At 50.4% G+C, this 19,101-nt stretch overlaps 1 protein-coding gene across 8 annotated transcripts; it reads right to left on the bottom strand.

Moving 5' to 3' along the window:
• Positions 1-512: 512 nt before the first annotated feature.
• L3MBTL2 (L3MBTL histone methyl-lysine binding protein 2) lies at positions 513-18,570 on the bottom strand. 8 transcript variants are annotated; one of them, XR_012633397.1, is made up of 18 exons: positions 17,868-17,990; positions 16,577-16,844; positions 16,203-16,336; positions 15,731-15,854; positions 14,685-14,764; positions 13,631-13,748; positions 13,144-13,278; positions 12,367-12,455; positions 10,493-10,724; positions 9,707-9,786; positions 9,009-9,113; positions 7,654-7,801; positions 6,695-6,777; positions 4,637-4,871; positions 3,868-3,933; positions 2,814-2,933; positions 1,697-1,947; positions 513-798 (listed from the first exon to the last, which is right to left on the bottom strand). XR_012633397.1 is itself a non-coding variant. In XM_074902556.1 (17 exons), exons 1-17 carry the CDS (start codon positions 18,529-18,531, stop codon positions 1,841-1,843), a joined length of 2,145 nt encoding a protein of 714 aa, XP_074758657.1. In that variant the 5' UTR covers positions 18,532-18,570; the 3' UTR covers positions 810-1,840. The 8 variants fall into 8 exon arrangements, 6 of the variants coding, with proteins under 6 accessions (XP_074758657.1, XP_074758656.1, XP_074758653.1 ...); XR_012633396.1 differs by having other exon boundaries at positions 513-777; XM_074902556.1 differs by lacking the exons at positions 513-798; positions 17,868-17,990 and adding an exon at positions 18,511-18,570 and having other exon boundaries at positions 810-1,947.
• Between the last annotated feature and the right edge of the window lie 531 nt (positions 18,571-19,101).

Here is a 19,101-nt window from a genome sequence, read left to right as displayed (position 1 = left end):
TGACCACGTGGGGCACAGAACTGTTACAGAAAAAAACAGGAGGAAGAACATCAAAGGTGTTTGGAAATTACCATCCTAAAAAGACAGGTGGCCCTACAAGCCCAGCTGTTTGGCAAGGCCGGGTAAAGGCGGCAGCCCACGAGGGAGGGGAAGGGAGAAATGCAATGGCTTTGCCCTGAAATGAGATTCTCCTGCATTAAGACATCTATTGCAAGCTGGAGATAGTCAGAGCTGCCATGCCAGGCAAGCAGCCACAGGCAGGTGGGCAGGGAAGCCCATTACACACCTTTAGTGAAAATCCCACACCCCTCATTTACCCCATCACAGTTTCCTCAGGAGCCCAGGGCCCTCACAGGGCGTCAATTAAGGATGGACTGGGATGGTGCAGCTCTCCCACCCAGTTTGACACAGATCCCCTCCACTTTTTCCACTTGTTTCATTGCTCCCCCACTGCCCTTTCCTCCCTTTCCCCTTAAAGGCTTCATTTGCTTCTTTAGAAGAGAAAAAGAGGCAGACTGTGTTAATTACTCCCAGTCTCTGTCCCATGTTTTCCAGACAGTTTGCCAACATTTTTTTTATTTCCATCATGAAGCAGGAACTATTTTGACATCAGAAGCTTTTGCCTGGAAGCTTGTGGGGAAGTATGGCCAAGGCAGCCATTTCATGGCCAAGGCAGTGTCGTGGGCAGCCACCATTTCCCCATAGGGTTTGACAAGGCACTTGCCCTACAGCCAGGCAGGCCCTGCAGTGGCATGGACAGGCTGGGCACTTCCTCACCTGCAAGAAGTTCACAGGAACCTGTTACAAGAGATTTAAACTGTTCTCATTACTGTTGCCATACTGACCTTCCTGATTTCTGTCCTGAACTTTAATGGCCAGTCTGGGGAAAAAGAGGAATGTTACAGTTTTTCCCTAAACCAGGAAATGGCATCCCCTGCCTTAAGTTATCTAATGTGCTCTTGTGATACTCAACCCTTATGCAGAACTGGCATGTAGGTAGTGGCAAGTGCCCAAAAAACCCCTATTGTATGCCTCAAAAGAAAACCCCAAACCCAAACCACCCCAAAACACTGTTTACTTCCACCTATCCACTTACAGTTCTCTTCTCCTCCCTGTCTTGGCTAACCCTGGTATGGTGACCCAGAAAGCAATTCACAAGCTTTTGGCTTCAAGTTTAATTCACAGGGCTTTAGGGTACAGATCATAAATCAAATTTACAGTAGGACTCCTAAAAAATTAAAAATTCAAACTCCTCTGCAGTTCTGGTTTCAAAAGCAGGAAGTGATGACACTCAATAAGGTCTCTTGCTCCCTTAAGAGGCATCATCACCCCATTTTGTTTTTTCACCTTTCACCCTTCCTGTCCTGACTTTCTTAGGGGTTGCAGGGCCTAGACCAGGGAGCACGGCACCAATGTCCTACGAGGGCAGACAATTTCCTGACGTGTGTGACCTGCACACATCATCTCAGACTGCAGCTCACCACCTCCAACCACAGCCAAGAACCCAAACTGCCCCTTCGTGCTCTGGCAGCCTCCTTCCCCATTGGGAGCTCCTTCTCAGAAAGGTGCCTTCAAAGCATGGCACAAACAACCCCAGCAGCCACCCTGGTCATGCTCTTCAGCACGCTTGCGGCCTTTCTGGAGTCTGTCTCCCAGGGCTTAAAATAACATTCCTGGGGGAAATTTTCTTGCATACCAGGAAAGCAGAGTTGTGATGTTGCAGGGCAGTCTGTCTCAAAAAGGGAGTCTTTAGTCTTCTGCTTCCCTCTGCTCAGGACTTCTCCAGAGAGCCACAAGGTGAAGCGCAGGCTGCTGTGGGCAGCTGGGGGATACTCCAGGATCAGTCTGTGACCTCCTGCTTAATGCTGCTGATGGGAACAGGAAGCTCTGTGGTTCCAAACTCTACCGAGGGGTCAATGGTTTCTTCTTTCACCTGCACTGCAATGACTAGCAACAGACAGAAAGAGGGAGGGAAAAATACCTAAGTAAAATTAACCCATGCTGCTTGGCTCTATGCGCAGCACCCCAGAAGCAGCTCTGTTCATGCAGACACTCAAAATGCCCCATGTTCCCAGCCACCTCCTTGAGGGTCCTTTAGCCCTGTCTTGTCAACACAAGTCTAAGCACGGTCACAGCAGTGATCAGGACAGGATTAAACCCTGGCAACACTGAGCTGCCTGCTCCCAAGAACAACTTCTCTTAGGGCCAATGGAGGAAAAGGTAGTGTGGTCCATTCTCTACCTGCCTGGATTCCCACAGGGGAAGTGAAACATCTAGGAGCAACAGGGACCTTCACGAAGCTCCACCCCCATATGCACAAAGCACCTCACCCAGGGTTAGCAGGTGACCAAGCTGCCAGATAGGTCTTCTGGTCACCACACCTCTTGGTGCTCATTACAATGGGCTGTGTTCACATGCTGCAGCAGCCTTATGGGGCCTGGGATGTGACAGCACACTTCTGACATGTCCATCTCATCTCTCCTCCCTGACCTCACAGAACCAGGCTGCTCAGTCACCTGCTGAGGGTCTGCCTGCCCATCAGCAGTATCAAGATATCTACCCATACTGGTGCCACCAAACCTTCTCAGGAGGTAAACCTTCCCAGGAGAAGCAGGCAAAGGCTTTCATCCACTCTCTCTCTGTCTCTGGAGGAGTGGGGAAGGACATTTGTCACAGAGCTGCCTTTCCCTGCCTGTGGGCACCCATGACTTAACGGCCAAGAGGCAGCCCAGGCCTCAGGGGTGGGGGCCAGTGGCATGCAGGGTGTATTAGAGTTGCACGTGGTTGCTGGGTAGATTAACTCACTGCCTTACTCTCATCAGGTGCTGGCTCTGGCAAAGCCTTGCTGGCAGCTTTTGCTTCTCGTTTGGTCTTCAGGGTAGGCTTCTTGATAGTCTGCTTGATGTTGCGGGTTTGGGCAGGTAACCTTTTTCCTTAACAAAGAGATAACAGAGCATGGGGGAAAGTGTGTTTCTTTTTCCCTGGAAAAATCACAAACCCTGCTCCACTGAGAAACCACAGGCCAGGGACCAGCACAAGTGACCAGCAAGCTACACAGTCATTAGCTGCCAACTGGTAACTCAACAGAAATGGCCTACTGAAGAAAAACTCTATAGTCATCTCAAAATATGCTCCTCCGTGTTCTCCTTCATTAAAGGCAAGGCACTTCAGCACATGCTTAACTTCCAAGGAGCAGGTCCTGTTGGAATCAGTCTGGAGTCAGCTTTGCTTACCTGTCTGGGTCTAGTCATAGGCAATGGGCATGTTGGCTGCAAGGCATGGACATTGTAGCATTAATGTTTTCATTTCTACATGACGTTTTATTTAGGTTGAACGTCTATATTCTTTAGATGTCCTTTCCTCTCCACCCCCCAGGAAGGAATTTCTTGCCTGTCTACACATGATTTGCCACAGCTACTGCAACAATGACGACAACAACAAAATGGAACAATAACATGGTCCAGTCCCACTACTGGCCTCTTCAGCCATTTCAAGGCCTTCTCTCCCTCAGCACAAAGCAGACAGGGTTGATCTCCTGCTACCCTCCAGCTGCAGCAAACAATCTCCCTCTGACCACGGACACAATAGGGTAAGCAGCACAACCTCTCCTGGAAGCAAGTGCCATCTATACCTTGGCCAACAGAAAACAGACTACAAAACAGATCCTTCCCACACACAGAGCTCTGCTCTTTCAGGTAATAGGGCAGTTAAGAAAGATGAAGCTGTGTTGTCAAACCCACAGGTGACTGAGGGCATCCACAACAAAACAAGGCCTCTCTCTCCTGCTCTGATGGGACATGGACAGAGTTCCTCTAACTGAGCCCAGCCTGCGAGCGAGCGGGAGGGCGCTAATCAAACATCACTCACTCTTCTTTCCATAGGGTTTCTTCTTCTTCTTGGGCACCTCCTTGGCCTTCACTGGAGTTGTGGGCTCTGTCATGGAGACGAGAGGGAAACGAAAGCCAAGTCCCATAACCAGTAGGTAACTGGGATGAAGTGACATAAGCGAGAAACAAGATATACCCGTCCCCCCGAGCCAACGCCCTCTTCCCAAGACAACCAGCTGAGGGGAAAGCAAGGCTCTAGCGTAGATGCTGCCTGTGCTTCCAGGTGAGGGCCCAGGGCGGCAGGCTGGGGCAGCATAGGCGAGAGAGGCCCAGTAGAGATTTGGCAGGGGCAGTAAAGAAACAAGATTCATAGCTTGGGACGAGAAGGAAAACATCTGCAAAGGTGAGGCAGTGGCCTCCCTGTGACAAGGGAAGGAATAAACTCTTGAGGGGGATGCTCTTGCCTTTTACAGACAGAGTCAGTGAATTGATGAGAAAAGGGAGCTGTGCAGGGACAGGACCGCCTGGAACTCTGCCCGACTTCATCAGGAGCAATTCTCTGTTGGTATGCAGATGGGGGAACAGAGCCAACCTCCAATCTCGGGCTGTTTTCTCCCACCACAGACTCCTCCCTCTGCCAGCTGCTAGAATGTGTGGCAGCAGAGGATGACCTATGGTAGCCAGTGCAAATCAAAGAGGCAATTTTCTCCTCCCTACAAGGCTCAAAAAAAAGGAGGAGCCACTCACAGAGCAGGAGGAAGGAAACCTTTGCCTCTAGCATTTGAAACCACAGTAAAATCTTCACTCACCTGGAACAACAGGTGGTTGAAGCTGGTAGCCTGTCAGCTCGCACCACCCCACAGGATAAATGTCTGGAGACTCGCAGTCCACCCACTGGTCATACTCGTTGTCCCAGCCATCAAAATGGATGCTAAGGAGACGGTGGACTACACGCTTCACTGTGGCCACGCAGATGAGCCGGGGCTCCATCAGGTCCACTGCTTCCACCTTCATGCCTGCCTTGAAGCCATGGTTTGGGCAGTCCTGGGTGCAGAAGAAATGAAAAGAAAACCCAAGGCCATTGCACCCAGTCCAAACACACATCTGGCCAGCAGCACCCTAGAACAAGCTTGTCTCCAGCTTAAAGCAAGCAGGGAGAGAACAAGCCTACAGACATGCAACAGAATCAGACAGGCAGATACCAGAAGGGGGCACACATGATCAGATTCGGGGTGAGCTGTGTCCTTAAGGAATCTCAGCCCGGCCTTTGGAAACACGATCCTGACCTAGGGGGAGCAGCAGACAGCAGTTAAGGGACACCTGATCAAACCTGTTAGCCTGAGATAGCCCTGGAAAAATCAGAAAGAGCAGCACAGGCCCAGGTGCTGCAGCAGTGTTGCTGATGCAAAGCAGACCCCCTCCACCCAGATGTCCACAGGCAGTAAGCGCTGCAGAACCCACCAGGAACCTGAAGCTCCTGGAAACAATAGAGGATCACAGGTCACACTCAGAGGGACCAAGATACCATTACATCCACAAGGGCATGATGCTGCTTGTCCTGATTAGTCAAAAAGGGCCTTTACTTGGAGAGTACATAATCCTGTGTCTTCGGGTCTCCTTAGAAGTGCTGACTGACAGCAAAGAGCAGCCCAGTACACACTGGATATTGTCTATCCTGACTTCAGGAAGGCTTTTGACAATGTCTCTTATAAGATCCTCATAGAGAAGCTGATGGAAGTATAGGCTGGATGAGGAGACAGTGAGATGGACTGAAAACTGGCTGAGTGACTGGCCCAGAGGCATGACGTCTAGCTGAAGGCCAGTAATCAGTGGTGTACCCCAGGGGTTAATACTGGATCCAATCCTGTTCAACATCTTTGTTAATTATCTGGATGACATGACAGAGTATCATGTCAAGCTCAGCAAATTTGCTGGTGGCACAAAACTGAGAGGAGAGACTGATATATAGAGGGTTGTGCTGCCATCCAGAGGAACCTTGACAAGGTGGAGAAATGGTCTGGCAGGTACCTCATGCAGTTCAACAAAAGGAAATGTAAAGTCCTGCACCTGAGAAGGAACAACCCCAGGCACCAGCCCATGTTGGGGGCCGAGTGGCTGGAAAGCAGATTGGGAGAAAAGGACCTAGGGGTCCTGGTGGACACCAAGTTGAATATGAGCCAGCCACGTGCCCTTGGGACAAAGTCAGCTAATGGTGAGCTGGGCTGCATTAGGAGGAACATTCCCAGCAGAGCAAGGGAGGTGATCCCTCCCCTCTACTCAGCTCTGATGAGGCCACACCTGGAGTACCATGTCCATTTCTGGGCTCCCCAGTACAGGAGAGACATGGACATACTGGCAGAGTCTAGCAAAGGGGCATGAAGATGATGAGGGTACTGGAGCATCTTTTATATAAAGAGAGGCTGAGAGAGCTAGGACTGTTCAGCCCAGAAAAGAGAAGGCTCAGGGGGATCTTATCAATGTGTATAAATGTCTGAAGGGAGGGTGGAAAGATGGAGCCAGACTCTTCTCAGTGGTGCTCAGGGATAAGACCAGCGGCAATGGCCACAAACTAAAACACAGGAAGTTCCCTCTGAACATCATGAGCCACTTTTTACTGCGAGGGCAACTGAGCACTGGCACAGATTGCCCAGAGGACTTGTAGAGTCTTCATCCATGGAGATATTCAAAAGCCATCCAGACATGGTCCTGGGCAACCTGCTATAGATGACTGTACTTGAGCAGAGGTGTTGGACAAGATGACCTCCAGAGGTCCCTTCCACCTCAACTGTTCTGTGACAGCCAGGACTCTTGTGCTCCTCTTTGCTGACTGCAAGCATCCCTACACATTTCTTCCTGGCAGCACTCACTGTGTTGAAGAGCCGTGCTGGAACAGGTCTTGCTTTAGTCTTTTCCAGGTAACTTTCCCAGTTGAAGGTCTTTGCATCTTGCCCTGCAGCAAGAAGAAACAGTAAGAGGGGAAAAGGCAGTCACTGCATAGACGAGCTGGGGGAAAAAGGCAGAATAGGCAGGAAAGAAGCATAGGAACTGGTTGCAAAGTAATTGCACGAACCACCATGTACAGCCTGATCTTGGCCATAAATCTAGTGCACAGATTCCATGGCAGTCCAGCACCACCCTCCAGCGGGCAAATACAGAAGCTGCAACTCTGATCGTCCATGTCAGTCATATATCCAGACCAAGAAAGATGAGGAGAAGCAGCAGGCATAAAGAAGTATATTCAAACCACACCACTCAGACCAGTCTTTCTCCTACCGGCAGGAACATCAAAGGAAGACAGAATAGCACTGCACAGAGGTGCTGCAACACAGAAATTCAGAGCAGGCCTTTTTGGGTATGGCCAGATGAGGCAGTAAAAACATTCCAATGGTGATTGCCTCTCAGGATCTTGCAGAAGTATTGGTCTCAGATTCATTCTTACAAGAAGAACAGAGGTGACTCTGGCCACTTTTAAGTACAGAGTTATGCAGCAATGGCTCTACTTATCCTTTCGCATCCTTCTTGTCCTTCAAAACTTTGACTCTGCTCAGTTTGAGGACTGTATTCCTCTCCCACTGATCCACCAGGAGCTAACCACCATGACAGTAAAGCCCTCTGGAGATGTCATTTCTTTCCAGAAAGTACCAAGACTTGGTATACAGGCAGAGCTCAAATCGACTGGCTCTCTGAACCAGCCCTATCTCCCTGAAAAACAGGCAGATTGGGACCTTGTGATTTTGCTTGATCTGAACCTGACATCTCTCAGAAAAGCAACGCCCAGCAGATTCTGCATGCAGGTTTGTACCCCAGGGCAGAGTCCAAATCTTACCTTTTGGAGGGGTCAGATCAATGTTGTTCTTCTGACAGAAGTTGACAGGGAAGATGGCGTGTGAGGAGGCATGATAGCAGAACCAGTCAGAGCCATCATCAGACGTGGCTCCATCAATGCTGATCATGAGATACCCATCCAAGAGGACCTGAGATGGGAGTGAAGTGAATGAGTGTAGAGCTTCACTTGCTCTAAAGCCTCTCCTCTCAAAGGATCCCCCCTCAAGAGTCCCCATAGATGGATCACAGTTGCCACTAGATAGTAAAATGCAATGTTATATGCTTCAGGGCAGGTAGTAGCTTCTCCTGGTATGTTAGTCAGCACAAGCTAATCCCTAAAGCAGCAATTTCTGCAGGACTGGGAACAACACTAATAGCCTTGTGAAAAGGATTCAGCCATAAACGGTCAGGAGCTCTGTTCTCCCTCAGAAACAGACTTCACTGGCAGCCCAGAGACCATCTACACCAGGCAGGTCACAAATTTATTACTGGGCAGAAGGGAAGGTCACTACCTTCAGACCTGCCACTTCCTACAGCAACAAGACTTGTCCCATCCTGTCACTCACTGGTAATTGGTGCCTACCAAATGTGATAGGCATGTCTGCCCCAACTGCTTCACATTTCCAAGCAATGGCTGAAGGGAGTATTTTACAGACACAAAGAGCTTTCCTAGCATGCCCCTGCCAAACCCCAAGTGTCAAAGTCCTGTGCTTGGGTTTTATGAGGGCAAACAGCTTCTTGAGGGAGCAGTAAAAGCCCAAGTCGACACTATACTTTAGGACATGCAACACCACCTCACTGAGGAAAGCGGCCAAGCAATTTACTTCCCAATACTAGCATGGGAGTAGAGCTCATTACCCCACCTCATCAAGAGAGGCTGCAGGAGACATGTTCATCCTTAGCTGCCTATACCAGTACATGCTGCCCATACAGGTACACCCCATTCCCCACACAGAGGTCACACCACAACTCTTCACCTCTCCTTTCTCTCCTCAAGGTAGCACTACAGAGGCCTCTCTATGCATGCCAAGAACCGGAGAACAAATCTTCCCTACTGCATGCCTAAGGGTGAAGGAAGGGTGGCTGTCAGTCACAAGCACTGGACAGTTAGCTTGCAGACCAAGCGTGCTCATCTTCATGCTGTCCACTTATGCATACATGGACAACTGTGGGTGTCATCAGCTTCTTGGACCTCTGAGGTAAGGCCCCAACTCCCTCCACACATCAGTTGTCTACCTCTCTTGACAGCCCTCTCCTCTCCCTCATCCTACCTGGTCTTATTCATTTGCAAAGACCTGAGGAGAGACTGGGTTATCTCAGGTACATAGTAGACCCACTTCTACACACTGAACTTACCTTGCAAACAGTTGCCACACAAATGTTGCCCAGATTCAGGGGGTCAATGGCCTCCAGTTTCATGCCTTCCTCAAACCATCCACCTTCAGCATAGACAGCTCGTACCTAAGGGAGACTCTGATATACCATGTGCTTTTAGGGGTATGGGACAGTCCCACCCTGACACCAAGTACACCAAATGCAAACAGCATTAGAGCTTCTTGGCTCAACCCAAGTTGGGAGGGGATAGAAGAAATATTACAAGAAATACAAAGAGGCAGCCAAACCAATGCTGTGTTTGTGTCAGCAACTTCCTGCCAAGGCTCTGATCAGTCAGAGAGCCAGGCTCAGCCACTGCTCCACAGCAAAGCAAGCCTCCTTCCCACCTCAGTCCTTACTAGTATGGTCCAGCTCCTTGTTGGAACTGGTTTCTCCCATGCAATCATCTTTCCTCTGCAACTCAAAACTCCAAGCAACTGATTGACCTTCAGCTGAGTCCCTCAATCCATTACTGTCTTTTAGTTCTTTAATCTTCCAATTTTGCCCTGCCCCTGCCCAACCACAGCCTTGACACCCCAAACACTCCACTGCCTTATAGCTGCAAGAGAGACAAATGAGCCAATCTCAACAACCCACCCAGCAGCATATATGGCCAAAGAATGAAGCGGTATCGCTGTGTCCTCTGCTGTGGCCAACACACAAAGGCAGACTTGTCCTACCTTCTTAAACAGATAGGGGACAGCATCGCAGTAAATCTTCCGGAAGGTGGGATGGTTTGCCATGTCACTGCGTTTTTCTTCTGTGAGGAATAGAAGAAACAAAGACAGGTAAGAAACCTGCAGCAACTGCAGTAAGAAAACACAGCAGTTATTCCCTGGTGAGAGCTCAGCTGCTATAAAAGACCTAGATCAAAGACCATGAGAAGAATAATAAAAAGACAGGTCAGTCCCTCTACACCTTCTCATAACATGGACTGTGATGCAGGGCCTGCTCAAAAGCAGATAGCTGAGCTTCCTGAGCACTACTGATAACACCTCTACCTACAGCTGTAATTACCAGGGAGAGGCAGCAAGGAAGGGAGACACAACCACAATGATCAGCAGGGCTTGAGTCTCGTTTTTTAGTGCCAGTCTAAGCTGATCAACAATTCCTCTCTGTAAAGTCCAGAAAAATAACCTGACGGCATCCAGTCTTACAGAAGTCATCATGATCCTCAAAAAGACTATATACATCTGTGATGTTGCAAACTGCATTCTCACACTGAAGGCATAGACTACCTGCTTCGGGTAAGAAACCCTACAGTCCCCCTGTCCTGACCTGTGGCAGCAGATCACCGGGCTTTTATTTATCCAGGGGAAAAAATAGCAGACACATGACTATGTAGACTTCATCTGTCAGATCCTGGGGCAACTGCCTGGCTCTCAGCATGTCAGGATTCGTGTAAACAGCAGGGTCCAAGAAGTTCATAGCAAATCAGAAGATGCCTATGGCAGCCTGATCCCTACCCGTCTTCTTCATGCTGTGGCCCACTCTCCGTGACCAGCCTACAGGATGGATGAGGGGACTCCACATGTGGCACCAGAAGTCATCATCGCTGTAGCCATCCTCATAGAGGAGTCTCAGTCTGCCCCCAATCACAGTGTCCACCACTGCCATGCGTGTCCGGGACACATGGTTCTTATCCACGACCTCCACGCGCATGCCCTGCCGGAACGGGTACTTCATGCTCTCCGCCATCTGGCAACAACCAACAGAAGAGATGAGATCAATCGCACTCAGTGTTTTTCTTCTCCAAACACTTCAGAGAATAGCTTTCCCCAATAGACATGCTGGCCAACCCCCTGCACTGCCCAAGTCTGGCTGGGAGACGCCTCTGGGAAGGGACGCATGGTAGCGGGTTCAGCAGGGGGACAGGGAGCTGCCAACCCCCTGCTTGACAGCACGGTTGGACACATGCACCCTAAGTCTCCCCTGTCCTGGGGCTCCATAAGAGCTACCCCCACTCCAGTCCAGCAGTTTGCTCAGCCAGCACTTTGTGTGAATGTTCTGAGTGCAAGAAACAGATGTCACTTCTGTTCACCAAGAACTGAGTGAGGAATTTTACACCTTTTTCAGTCATGAAAGAGACTGTAAGGGTTTCAAGGCTGGAAGCAGTTAGAGGTGTAGCTTCACAAAGGGGAACAGGATTTTCAGTTGACTTTAAAAGAAGTTAGGCACTTATTTTTAGCTTTTTACTCTGATCAGAGGTTGAGCAACATGATCTGCCAACTCCACCTCCAATGCCAGAGTTTCTCTACAGAGAAGGCACAGGCACATAAAGAGTCACTGGCTGCCTTCTGTTTGAGGGGTTTTTGTTTGTTGTTGGGGTTGTGGTTTGGTTGGGTTTTTGGGCTGAGGGTTTTTTTGTGACCTTCAGTTTGCTGATACAGCCTAGCCCTACTCATCTGCAAATACCCAGAGGTGTTTATGGAACACCTGACATTTTGGCACTGTGATCCCAGAATGCTGTGCAGCAAGTAGGAACCACAGCTCAGAACAGACTCAGACACCCAAATCAGCCTATACCTGAATCCAGAAGAACATTTAAGGTAAGGTCTTCCCTTTCCACTTCCTGTTCATTAGGTGGGAATGGAGATGCAGAGGGGAGAAAGATACTGACACCATGTGTGTCCCTCTACCACTTCCCTTCCATGGCATGAGCTTTCAGCTACAAGTTGTAGCCCAGGAGAAGGCAGCTATGAACATCCTCTCACCTTTGAGAAGCAACAAGGGAAACACCAACTACATCAAGGCCTCCAGCTCAGTGTCACCAATTACCTTACACACAGGAAAACCCATCACCTGTCTTCCAGCCTGCAGTCTCTGGGACCATATTTCCTATCTGTAGTTCCCAAAGCTGCCAGCCACAGAAGAGCCTCTTTTCCCCAGCAAGGTCTAACCTCAGGGCAGGCTACATGAAACTCTCACTCCCTGCAAGCTGTTGTGCTACCAACACTTAAGGCAAAGGTTTTTGACTCTCAGAGCCATTTCCTGACAACAGGGCAGAGAAAGGCCAGGTTGGAGTGGCCTCTCCCTTCCACAAAAGGGCAAACCTCACACCCAGTATTTTCCAACAGACTATATGACAACAGCTTTTAAAGCCCATCTATGACCCAAAGGAGAAACAGTTGTGCTGACAGGGTATGGAGAATGCCATTACCCACAGCACCATGACAGGTATCTTAGGAACATGAGGAAGCACTCACTGCCCCTGCCCTGCCCAGATTTCAAGCAGGCACATAGAAGTTGCACAGATCAGAACCAGAAGAGACGTGCTGCACGCACATTTCTTGGCTTCTGCTTCATTTCCACACCTAAAATGACAGCCTTCCACATTTACCTTGATGTGGAAATCCACAGGGATGGTCCTGGCTCCCACCAGTTTTTTCATGAGGTAACTTCTCCAGTCAGTGTACTTGGCATGGATAGCTACATACACACAGGGAAAAAGCACAGGAATTATACCACCACACTACACCTTTCTCTCTGAGAGTCCATTTGCATTAGGTCTTCTTCACATTCAGATCCTGTACCTGCTCTCAGGTAGACCCTGTTCTGCAAGCTTGCCCACACAACTGGCTGCAAGGGATCAACATTACAGAACAGCCAAGGCCACACAGACACCCAACTCCACTGATCTAGATGTGGAAGTGGTATTACAGCAAAACCATGTGAGCCATACCAAGCAAATCTCAGCTTGCCAGAATTCTGCTAAACTGGCATCCGTCTCTGAACTGCTATCTGAGAAGGGACTGGAGCCACTGCACTCCCCAGAGACACTGTCCAAGATGTAGGAACAAAAAGTTCCCCCACAAGTTAAGCCTAGCCCCCATGCGGGTCAGAAGGAGGAACAGCAACCTGCATTAGCCTCTGTCCATAGGTCTGACACCAGCTCTGCATCCAGCACCCCCAGGGTCAACTACAGGGGAGATGCAGAGGGAGCAGTCCAAGCAGTCTCCAGCTTCCTGAAGCCAATGAATTAACCATTCCTTGTAACTCAGAGCACAAATGGAGCTGTGGTCCCACATGCAGTGGGAGCACCTGTCCCACTGTGTTAGGCATAAACCAAGGCTCCTCCATCCCAGGTACGTGCTGGCCCCTCTTGCCCCACACTCACTTTGTGGTGGTACCAAGATTTTGCTGTTGATGGCACACCAGCCAATGGGGTGAATATCCACTGTGCCCAAATTGCACCAGAAGTCATGGCCAGCATCATTCTCAAAGCCCTCATATCGCAGGAGGGCCCTGTACCCTGTCAGGATAGAGCAGACAACAGAGAAAGGCATTAGAGACCAAGAATTTATCCTCTCCCCTGTCAGGCACCAAAGGCTTAGTCCCTACAGCATGGCCTTCAGACTTCTGCATAGATGATCAGAGGTTCTCCAGCCATTCTGAAGGCAGAACCATCCTTGCAAAGAGCCCCGCAACCAGAAGAGGAACAGATACTGGTTTCCTCCCACCCCTACACCGTAGTATTTCCTGTTCCAAAAATCTCTCAGCAGTTGCAGAGCTCCAAAGAGCTGATGCTTTGCTTGACTTGGCTCTCTAATGCTTTCCTCAGAGATTAGCCATCCCCAGCTGTTAGGAATTAACTGGAGACATACCTACAGTCTGGATGACGGATGCAATCCAGTACACACGGCTGGGGAGCACGGCATCACCATTCAGCACTTCCACTTTCATACCTTTCACCACATCATCCCACTGATCAAAGAGTGGCACCTGAAGGATTGAGGCAGCCATGTTGGGAGAGTGATGTTGACAATTAGAGTGGCAGTTAGAGCTCAGGCTCTTGTTCTAACTTTCAGATATGTTTTAGGCAATTACACTTTCACCTTAGGCCCAGGTTTGCATGCCTTACCCTTCCTATATATACATACATATATATATATATATATATATATGCCAACAGCTTGAAATGCAACTGAAGTGTCCCAGTATCTCACTGGGGTGTTCACAGAGGACCCCAAAAGGCAGAACACTGCATAGCAACACAAGTATTTCACTGCCAGCTGTCCTATTATCCCAAAGTAGCTGCTCTCATTCCTCGATGGTATCAAAATCCCTAACCATCAAATTGCCATGTCTTCCTCAAGAAAAATAAAATTTGGTTAGTGTTATCAAAGATCACAACTCAAAAGGAACATAACAAATGAGTTTTAATATACAGAGATGCTGGGCATGCTATAATACCTAAGAAATGCCATTTTTCCACCCATCTGCCTTGGCTACCACACGGACTGCAAATCATTACGATAGGAACCAGGCAGGTTGGAGGGTCAGCTACTGCCAGGCCCACATAAGCTGAGCTCCTCCCTGTACACCACCCTGGGTTGTGCTCACCAACAAAAACTGCAAAAGCAACCAGGAGCTTTCTGCTATCCCCCCCCATCATGACTAATTCTGTCCCCAGCCAGCACTGGGCCATCACCACCAGCAGCGCTTTTATCAAGGACCTCTCTGCTTCCTCCCCCAAAACTCCTGGTCCCTCTGTGGGACTCCCATTCTTAGCTGTGAGAAGCCCCAGCTTCTTTCCTTGCATCAGCTAGGCTCAATAGCCAGCTCCCCAGGCCTCTCCCCACCACTTGTCACAGGAGTACATGGCCCCGTACATAAGATATGCCCTGTGCACACTGTGAGGCACAGCAAAGAACTCACGTGTTTGAAGCAGCTGACAGGAGCTGCCTTGAAACCATGCTCCTGCAGGTACTTTCCCCAGTCAAAGCCCAGGACAAGTGCTATAAGCAGACATGAGAGCAGATAATCAGGTGAGATTATAGAAAAGGCACAGAGTATCAATCACCTCTGGACTACAGCTTGTAGCCACATTGTGACCTGCTCTGGGACAGAGCCCTCTGCCCCAGCACACAGGGACTCTGCATTCCACTGCACTTTCCCTGGTGGGGAACTAGATTCTATGAGTGCATGGGGATCAGCCCCCACCAGAGGCACAATATATCATTAATCAACCCTTGCTGTCACTTGCTTTTGAAGGGGTGGGGGCAGGAGGGGCAAGGAAAGGGGTCAAATCCAGCCCAGGGCTCAAGCACTCCACAGAGAGTGAAGAATGTATCCTGTCAACCACTTAGCAGCTTTGCTTCTCAGCAGCGACACTGCAGGGTCATATCAGCAGCACCTGCTTCCCTAGAGGGTGCTGGGAAAATCAGAGTGAAGCACTGAGATATTAATCCCACAGTCCTGCCTGATCCAAGGCTACAACTCTGCTCCAGTGTCAGTCTCCGCAGGGATCAAACCTGCTGGGGCTCACTTTTGCCTGAACGCCAGCTTGCTACTCCTTCAGCTGCAGTGACTGGCTGTTCCTCAGGCTGATCAGTGAGTGACTCAGGTTAAGTATAACTCCCCACAGGCAATAGGGCAGCAAACGTCTGGGAGCAGCAGGACACATTTAAGTCAGTTTTGCCAGCAAAAGTCAGCACCTCATGTGACTGTGACTACAGAGGTTACACTACAGGTCAAGCTGCATGAGAAATGATAAGGCTGCAATGGATGAGTAGGAACCCATCAGGGCTCCATTAGCACCAGCTGTCATGCCCTCTGTCCTGCCAGCCTGTGTCAGAGCAATCCACACACATAATTTCAGTACCAGAGGTGAAAAAGAGGACTGTAGAGCTTACAGCCCTCCAGGTGTCCCCAGCTGCTGTGGATCCAGCAGCTGCACCTCCTCACACCTCACCTACACTCACCATCTTGGCCTGTCAGTGTCCCATCTGCCAGCTGCCCTGTACCCTGCGAATGGAGGAAGGCCCCGATCTTGGCTGACCAGGCTGCCTTGTGCAGAACTTTAGCTTTCTTCGTTGGTGGCTTCCCCTACAAAAGAAGGAACATTAGGAACATTAGTGGCACTGGAAAGAAAGCCAGTCCCTGCAACTGGCTAGCAGGGCATGCCTCTCTTCTTTGGGCGATTTTCAGGTTACTACAATTTTTACTAACGCTCACAGGAACAAGAAGAAACAGCAGGCAATATATCAATGTGCCCTTCCTCAGCTTCTAAGGAGCACCACCTTTCAGCTGGCATGCGTTCTCTGGGGACTTCAGGCAGGAAGAAGGAGCCACTGGTAACGGCAGTTTGATCTTTAATTACAGAGCAACCACCCACCCCTGTGCACAGGCATATCCTGCTCCATTCCCTGGGAAGAAGGAAGGGTTTTGACTCACCTGCAGTCTGGCCAGGATGCTGGCCTTCTTGGAGTTTGAGGAGTAGCTTCTGGAGCAGGAGACACTGCAGAAACGTTTGGTCTTGGAGAAGAAAGCCTCCCTGGTACCCACAATCCCACACATCTCGCAGACAGCTGAGAGAAGAAAGGCACAAAAATGTAAGCAGTTGGCAGGGTTGATGCACTACAAGGACAGAAATGAGCCCAAGTAACCCTCTTTACAAACAGCAGCTCTCCCATGTAGCCCAGAAAATGCACTCTCAGTTCATTGCTGCTCCCAAGCATAATCAAAGACCATACACCCTTCAGCTCCCCCAGCCCTTGTTCTGTCCATTGTACATGTGCTTTAGGTAGAACATGCAGGCAGTGCAGTACCTGGCTCGGAGCCACTGTCCTCTGTGAGTCGGCCTGTGGACAGTTGGTGCACAGGAGAGGTTGGAAGCTCTCCAGCTTCCCGGTCTGCCACCTCATCATCACTAGATTCATCCAGACAGGAGCTGCTGTCACTGCCCATGCTGCTGTTGTAGCCCCGGAAGCTGTCATAACCCCCAAAGATGTCCAATTCATCCTCCTCCTCCTCCTCCTCGCCTTCCTCCTCCATCCGCTCCAACGATGAAGTTTTGTGGCACAGGGTAGACACTGACTGAAAAAAAGAGACAGCCTGCTTTGAAACAGACATCTTATACCACACTCCACAATAAAACTGCCTTTGTTGCCAGGGGGGCCTCTTGGACCAGGCAGAGGCCTTGGGGTGAGAATGAGTCCACATAACAACCCCAAGGGCGGGAGTGAATCCCTAGCAGGGAAGCTATTACCACTACAACAGGTCTTTTTACAAATATTTCACAGGCTGCATTCTGCTACCCAAGAGAAAACAGACAGCCACAGAGCTGCAGCACATACAAAAAATGTGGAGGAATTTGGAAAGAATACAGGGAACTACACTGCCATGCTGATGAACACAGAGGAGACTGCATCTTCCCAGGCACTGTCTCTCCCAATATAGTTGCACAGCACAGCAATGCAGACACCATCAACATTAAAGTCACTGCAAACTTCTAGCACAGAGTGTAAAGCTGTACACTCTGGCCACCACAGCTCACAAGACCAGTACAGCCTGGATGTCAGCAGGACAAACTCAACTCTGGAGAAAGTTCATGTTCTTTGGCAACTCCATAGTCCAGAGCTGACCTCTGTTCAGAAGCTGCATCAGCAGGATGACAGAACAACATTTGTTAAAAGCTTTTGTCTACAGCCAGATGTCTCCACAACTAAACATCCACACTACCTCTTCGGTACTTGCCGTTACAGCAAGATTGCAGAGAGGCAGTGACTGAAGAAAGAGTACAGAAGTCCAGTGACTCTTTCTCAGACTAGAAAAAAAAAAATCTTAAACTGAGCTCCAGTTAAGTGCAAAAGAAGCTGGGAAAAGGTGTTAGCAACTCATGAAAGAGCAGCAAGGAGTCATCATCAGCACCGGGAGTGATGGAACAGACAGGTAGACTGGAAGAGCCACACGAGGCACCAGGATACAACTGTTCATCCAAGCAGGCAACAACAAAAGATGAGCAGCAAGTCCATCACCTTCCAGTGCTAAATTCCCTCCGATCCCTGGCTCCTGGGTATTATTATAGGCGCATGAACAGGAAAGTCAGACATCACTCACTTCTGCCTCACCACATCCTCCCTGGCTTTCACACAAAACAGACCCAAGGTACCCAGGTTGTTCCCTGAAGACAGAGTTGGTCTCCTGCAGATCCACATCTTCAGACAGCACTCCTGACATCTGAAAGCCTGAACTCCTCAAAAAAAAAAGCACATTCATCCCTTTCTCATCGTTATCTGGCAGGTACACCTTCCTTCCTCGTAGGAAGTGATTATCTTTGGCTCGTTACTCTTCCACGAAACGCGAATGAAACTTGGGACATGCTACAAGTTCCCAGGGCTGACAAGCAAGGACGGCACCACTGGCAGCTTGCTTAGAGAGACAAGGGGGACTCAGAGACCCGAATCAGACCCATCATCCCCTCCAGCACTAGCCCGACCCCGGCAGCGCGGAAGCGGGGCTGGCGGCCACAGCGGGCACCACCACAACACGACGGCCGGGAGAAGGCGGCCCAGCGCTCCTCGCCCCCTCCTGGCCAGGGCCAGCCGCTACCCCCCGTACCACACCGCGGCCGTTACCCCGCTAAAACAGCCGGGGCCTCCCGCCCTCCCTCAGGGCAGCGGGCGGCCCAGCCCGGCGTCCCAGGGCTTTCCCCAGCACCCTGCGGCCAGCCCCGCAGGAGCCCCAGCGCGTCCCCGCTCACCTCCCCACGATCCTGCTCCATGGCTCCCGGGACGCTGCTAGCCCGCCTCACGCGCGAGGCGTCCCCTCCTCAGCGGAGCATCCGATTGGTGGGAGCCGCGAAAAGAGAGCCAATCGGCGAGGAGTTTGTTCTCGCCGCGCTCCCCGCGGGGCACGACGGGAGCTGTAGTTCTTTTCCTGCCACAACGGCGGTGCGGAGCGGCCATCGCGCCTCACGGCGGCCCCACCCAGGGGCGGAGGAGAGGCCGGGCCCCGCTCCCGGTGGACCCACCCCCTCCGTTCTTGGAGGTCTGGATTAGCTCTGAGTCCCAGAAGTTTAGGTAAACAACAAAACAAACGAAAAAACGCCAACAAAACCCAACACTTCAGCCCACGGACGGATTTGACACCCGGTAGCCATCAGCGTGTGGGTGCCAACACGGCGTCCGTGAAACAACGTGAGGCCGCGAGGACGCACAGCTGGAGCTGCACGTCTTACACATGAGGGGACGCACACGGTTTCCTAAAAACCTTGATAAGTGGGTGAGGATTTGGTTTTAGATGGGAGGAATGCCTTTAGCGTGGCAGGTACCAAACGTCACACTAGCAATGC

Source organism: Athene noctua, chromosome 3, assembly GCF_965140245.1.
Source record: "Athene noctua chromosome 3, bAthNoc1.hap1.1, whole genome shotgun sequence".
Lineage (NCBI taxonomy): Eukaryota > Metazoa > Chordata > Aves > Strigiformes > Strigidae > Athene > Athene noctua.
The sequence above is the reverse complement of the archived record's forward strand: the minus strand, read 5'-3'. Positions and strand labels throughout refer to the sequence as shown.

What these genes read in the sequence shown, in the direction of transcription:
- L3MBTL2 (XM_074902552.1), bottom strand. Translation starts at nt 17,987, where the DNA reads ATGTCAGGAGTGCTGTCTGAAGATGTGGATCTGCAGGAGACCAACTCT. An exon ending in ATCCGTCATCCAGACTGTAG is followed by an intron (nt 13,279 to 13,630) that starts GTATGTCTCCAG and finishes CTATCCTGACAG; the next exon opens with GGTACAGGGCCCTCCTGCGA. An exon ending in TGATCTGACCCCTCCAAAAG is followed by an intron (nt 6,778 to 7,653) that starts GTAAGATTTGGA and finishes TTCTTGCTGCAG; the next exon opens with GGCAAGATGCAAAGACCTTC.